This window comes from Tupaia chinensis, unplaced genomic scaffold, assembly GCF_000334495.1.
Source record: "Tupaia chinensis unplaced genomic scaffold, TupChi_1.0 Scaffold000154_1, whole genome shotgun sequence".
Lineage (NCBI taxonomy): Eukaryota > Metazoa > Chordata > Mammalia > Scandentia > Tupaiidae > Tupaia > Tupaia belangeri.
The window spans coordinates 2,249,066-2,255,032 of record NW_006159625.1 but is presented as its reverse complement, the minus strand read 5'-3'; the positions used below and the strand labels follow the sequence as shown (position 1 = coordinate 2,255,032).

The window sequence follows — 5,967 nt, the reverse complement described above, 5'->3', positions numbered from 1 at the left end:
AAGCGAGCGTGCAACAGTGATTCAGGAGTCAGCGACAGCTCACGGTTTCTTACCAGCTGGTATCAGTGCTATCCTTACACCTTGCAAAACAATTTTCCCAGAGTCCACAGCTAGGGAGTGGTAGAACTGAAAACTAAACCCGTACTCTGACTCTGGGGTTTATCATCTTATCTAGTCTATTCATTGTATCTTCATTATTATTCTCCATTTACTTGTAATATACTTAAAAACCAGGAGCAAAAATAATAGCTGCTACTTCCTATTCACTTTCTGTGGGTCAGTTCCCTTCATTTTATGATGATTCTTCAAGGAAGTTATCATTTTCCTCATTTTGCACATGTGAAAACTGAGAGTCAGGGAGGTTAAACAACTCACCCACAGATCATAAATCTCAGAGAAGTTGATCTTAGTGAAGATGAGAGGACAGTCCTATAAGCAAAATAAATTAGGATTGTTGACTGGTCTTTGTGGCATCTTTTTTGTTGTCTTCTTGCAGGTTTTTTGTTTGTTTGCATTCTTATCCCTGGATAGGTCCCAGATAGATGTTCTCCAAGTCTCTGAGTTTGGTTTTTGTTTTTATTGAGTCATCCAAAAAGTCATGACATATTTTTCTATGCAAAAATGAAACTACCTCCCTGATGTGGAATATCACTGTATGTAAAATTCTTAAACATTGTAGGCTGTCCTAAGAGACAGGGAATTAGAAAATGTTACCATTCTTAATAGGAGAAGCAACCCCACTACTTCCTACCCATAGTTCCAAGGACAAATGGTTATGGCTATATAATGGAAGAAAATGGCACATTTCCTAATAGTTAAGAGATCTGGTTTCCCAGAGGATACCTTAATGTTAGCTGTGGTTTTGAGTTAGTAATTCTTGTTTAGTTATGCACATAATATGTGATGAATTAGGCCTGCCTGATTTTAAGATCTCTTGTATTTGGCTAAAATATGGTTTGGGAATCATACAGAAGACATTCTGTTAACATAATACTATTTGACTGAATTACTTAATTTCTTTTACATCCAACTAACTTGAAAATTAGATGACGAGAAATCCCAATTTAAGAAACAAGAATAGTTTCTGAATCGCCAGAAAACTGAGAAAAGCATCTATGTGACAGTGAAGGTATGAAAAATTAACATAAAAGTGAACTGACAGGTTGACCTTGTAGCATAGTGGATAAGCACTGTACAGAGGGAACTGGATCTCACGTAGCCCACCACAGTTCAAATCCCGGCCTCCGTGGCGGTGCACTAGGTGCACGTGCAGCATCCGAACCGATGCAGGGAAGGGACTGTGGTGTGACCAGGCCCTTTCGGAGGTGCTTTCTCTCTCCTTCTCTGTCTCTCTCTCTCCTCTCTATTTCCCTCTCTCTGACTCCTCCAGTACATGTGCACTGTACCCTCTGGCATTAAAAAAAGGAACTAAATACACTGGAGTAAAAAGGCCTATTTAAATCTATCTAAAGCTCTAATCAGTCACAGTTGATTAAAAGAGTTTAGAACTTTGCCCCAGTCCACTGGGTTAATAAATTCCCTATACATTTAATACAGCGCTCCTAAGTGCACACACGGTATCTAATACAGCAGGTATTCAGTGTCTACTAATAATAACAATATAGATTTCTACCATTCTTTTCGAGCTGAATATCAGCATAATTGATTGTGATCCATCCATTATATTTGTACTATTTTTAAAATATAGTACATGATCTAGACTTTAAATGCAGCAATCATAGCTTTTTTACCTCTTGGTAAAGGCAACCTTGAAGGCAGGACGTGAATAGACAGTTTGAGGTTACCACAGATTTTTTTCTATAGGGGATATTATTTTTTCTAGATTATGATTGTGCATAATAAATTATTTCATAAGTAAATCCATACCATATTCAACAATAGCACAATATTTTTATATTAGAGTTACAGTCTAGGAAAATAAAGTGAAGCAAAAGACTTGGGAATGAAGAAAGCAAATGAAGGAACCGTTGTGGTCAGACCGCTTGTCAAATATTACCTTTTTAAATCTAAACTTCAGAGTCTTGCACTGCTATGTATCCAGACAGTATCCTTAAAGTAATTTAAAACTTTAATATGAAAGTCAAATTAAACCTCAACTCGCTTTTACTGTTTGGTAGGTCCACTAAATTCAAACCAGTAGCGGGAGTGAATTTCCCTATGAAGACACCTTGTACATTATACTGACAGAGGGGACCCACTAGAACACTGCGATGGCAGCCTCACGTACCTCCCGAGAGCTGTGTTTTAATATAAGTCCTCTCTGCTTCTATTAAATAGGCCTTTTTTTATTATCAGACAAGATCATACTGTTGATTTGTTCTGTTTCACATTGCAATGGTTTTTCACTGGGAGGGCAGGGGGATGTACCGAATGCTATGTATATGTGATAGTATTTAACAATCGAAGAAAACACCAGCATAAAAGTGACAGTTTCAATCCTACTTTTGAAATGCCATTTATTTTTCCTCCTCTGAAAATGGAAACAGGGATTTAGCTTCATGTAAATCATGCTTGCTGCTAAGATGATTCACCAAACCCCTGAGCAGAGATTTCATCAGGTCTCACATGGGGGCCTAAGTGAGAAGCCAGCCTTCTGATGGGAAGCCATGAGCACCACTCTCCATTTTTTGCCGTTGCTTCTGTCTCTGCATGACTGCTTCTTTCTTTCTCAGTATCTAGCTCTCTCCCTTCTTGTGGAAAATGTCAGCCAGTGACCCGCAAGTTCGCCTGATACAGTTCTACCCACACTGCAGATCTCTGTCTTTCTCAGTCCCAATCCTGAATTCCCCAAAAAGAGATAAATGCAGGTTGGTCCAGTCCAGTCCAGGCAGAGGGCAGAGCCATGTAATACATGTAGTCATCAGGGATGCACTTCGGCCCACCATGGTAGCACAGTGGTAGCACAACACTCCATGAGACTGTAGCTGCTTGGGAAGGTCCTGGGGTTTGAGTCCCTGTACATGCCTCACAGTCACACATGCCTGTAATTCTGGTTGGCCGAGGCTGGGGTAGATTGTGGCATCGTGACCCTGTTGGGATGTCTGTCCGTCTGTCTGTCTATCTCTGTGTCATAGAAGAAATTAATAAACTTTTTAAAAACGTACATACGTCTATGGGCAACTAGGAAGGGTAGTGGTTATTCTGAGCTTCAAAGATATCGCCAAAGGTGTCTGCTTTTATCTGGATCATCATGACCATGAAGTATCATTTCCTAAGATTCATATTTTGTCTGAGACTAGAATAGAAGGAAACTTTACGTTAGTCATTTGAAATAAAGTGATCCATCAGTGCTGTCTTGTTCCCTTATTATTCCTGCAAATCAGGGGCCAGGAAGGTGACATCACCAGTGAACTAGGACAGGTGTGAGACCGAAGGGAAAGGCAAGGCCTGCTGGAGAGCTCACCCATCCGAAAAGGAATGGCAAAAGCAGTTCTAGCTAATTGCTGCCAAGTCCAATGTCAGCCCAAGGTTGGCAAATTTACTTCTTTTTTCCCAAAGTGAAGCTATAAATCTGGATGTTTACTTTAAATACCTTTGCATTTTAAAATGTTGGCACCTAAATAAGAAATTATAAACATTATTTAGGCCAAACAAAAATGTCTTTATTGACCAAATATAACCCAAAGATTACCCAACAACAACAAAAAAATGTTGCAGCTTCTGCCAAAGAAATACTTTTTTTTCCTTCTCAACTTTTCTCAGTGCTCCTTCCTCCTTCCCCTTCTTGTTACCTTGAGAGTTTGGGACCTTAATAGCTCACCTCTGAACCCACCTGATAGCCTCCCCACCTGCTCCCTCTGTGCTTTCTGGATCTCTCCAATCCACCTTCACCACCCCATGTCCGTTCTCGTAGACAGCATCTTGATCACGACACTACATTTCCTTCAAAAAATTCTGTAGAATTCTTCCTGCCTCCTACTAAGCAAACCTGTAGCCTGATATTCAAAACCTTTGACAATCTGGTTTTTACTACAGTTTAGCTTCTATAGAACTGTGCTTTCTATTTGCTTCCACTGTTTTGTTCATGCCTATTATTTCTGTTCTACCGCCGAACATGCTTCCTGTCTAATCCCTTCACAGCTTCTATCTCACCTCCTCTATAAACTGTTCAAAAGGGGACCAGCAGTTGGCGTAATGGCTATGTCACTGGACTCCCACGTAGTTGATGGTGGTTTGAGTCCCGGACCTGGTGGCCTAAGCTCACTCCAGGCGCGTGTGTGCGCGTGCATGCCCATGATCCCGAGAGGAGAATGGAGAAGGGATTGCTGTGATTTCTTGCTTTCTGTCTCGCTGTCTCTCTCTGTCTTTCTGGTGAGCACACATGCCCTATTGCAAAAACCACTCCAAAAAAAAACATAGTTTAAAAAAAAATGAATAAAAGCTGAACACATTTTTCTTTTTTAACTTGCTAGAAGCCAGAAAGAAACAAAAAAGGGAAGCGAGGAAGCAATCTCTCTTTCCTCCCCTACCCTCATGCTGCAAGACTCTTGCATCTCTTCCCCCTTTTAGGATTTTGGGCACACATGCACATGTGCCCAGTATTTCTGCAGTTGCTGGGTCCAGGACTTGAACCACACAGTCAGCCATATGGAATCTGGCTGCTTAACCACCAGGCCACAGACTGGCCCCCACTATGAACACTTCTATAGGCAGACAGAAAACTGCATAAGCTAGGAGTTAGACCTGGCTTTGGAATATTGGCTTCACCTCTTCCTAGTTGTGTGGACTAAGCAAGATACCTAAATTCTTTCAGCTTTAGTTTCTTTATTTTTATGTACAATAAAATAATAATACTTAAAAGAATCTTGTGAAATAGTGTTAGGATGTTTGCTGTTCCCTTATGGTTTTATTTCAAAAGGTTATTAACTTTTTCTGAATCTCTAGATCTGTGCTTTCCAATATGGGAGGCCCTAGCTCCATGTGACCATTTAAACTTAAATAAATTAAATTAAAATTTTACTTTCTCAGTTACACTAGCCATATTTCATATTCAGTATCTCTGCACATCCAATAGTTACTTTATCAGACAGTGCAGAATAATGGAACATTTCTGTCATCACAGCTTTAGACACTTAATAGCACCTCTTATTGCACTTTGCACGTATTACCTTGGATTTCATTATCTATGTACTATCTTTCCAACTCAAAAAGCATATAATTAGGCATGATATGATATGTGGCATGTATTTATTGTCTCCCACAGTACCTTACATGCAGTAAGGCTTAACAGATATATAGCGAATGAATAAAATGAACAAGTGCCGGGTTGGTTTCTGTGTTCATGCTATTAGAGCTGAACAAGACCACACTGATGAAACAACCGTTTCTATCCTTGCAGGTACAAGAATGCTTGAATGTCGTGCATTCTTTCTGCTGCACCTAGAAGTTGGTATACTTAGCTCTACGTAAACTAGGGACGTATTTTTCTCTCACACTGTAAATGAAGCATGTGTATGCAGTATGCTTTATGTAAGGTGCCTCATTGCAAGTAACAGAAACCACTTCTGCCAATTGAGGCTGAGAGGGTGTTTGCTAAGGGGTCCTGGAGCGGTTGTCAAATCACTAGGAAGGCTGGAGCACCTAGGATAGAGGTTAGGGATAATGCCCAAAACATGCTGCAGAGGTGGTCCCACCAAAAATCTAGGTTGTGCTGCTAGGCACAGATGCCACAGCTTGCCCATTGTCGCTGATGGTGAATTACTGCTCACTGCCACAGGACCGCTCTGCAAAATAGGTGTGCTGGCTGCCCCCAGCATGAGAAGAGAAGCCTGTCTGTTTCTGCTTCTTTGCTTCAATAACTTCAGACTCAGAGTTTGGGGCTGCAGTATCTTGACTGTGTGCTCATGTCCTAACTGCAAGGCAGGTGGGAAGGGTGACACCTCACAATTTTATCTTCTATAAATGAAGGATAGTATTTTTTTTTTTTTTTGGACATAGGGAAAGGAT

The 5,967-nt window shown here is 40.6% G+C and overlaps 1 protein-coding gene across 4 annotated transcripts in view; it reads left to right on the top strand.

The window, feature by feature from the left end:
• RIMS2 (regulating synaptic membrane exocytosis 2) overlaps window positions 1-5,967 on the top strand; it is a 409,264-nt gene that overhangs the window by 381,713 nt on the left and 21,584 nt on the right. Inside the window, exon 2 of one of the 4 annotated variants that reach the window (XM_027770702.1) lies at window positions 5,645-5,647. The exons of the other annotated variants lie outside the window; for them this stretch is intronic. Coding sequence (XP_027626503.1) covers window positions 5,645-5,647 — 3 coding nt within the window. The remainder of the gene's footprint in view (window positions 1-5,644; window positions 5,648-5,967) is intronic. 4 annotated transcript variants of the gene reach the window in all.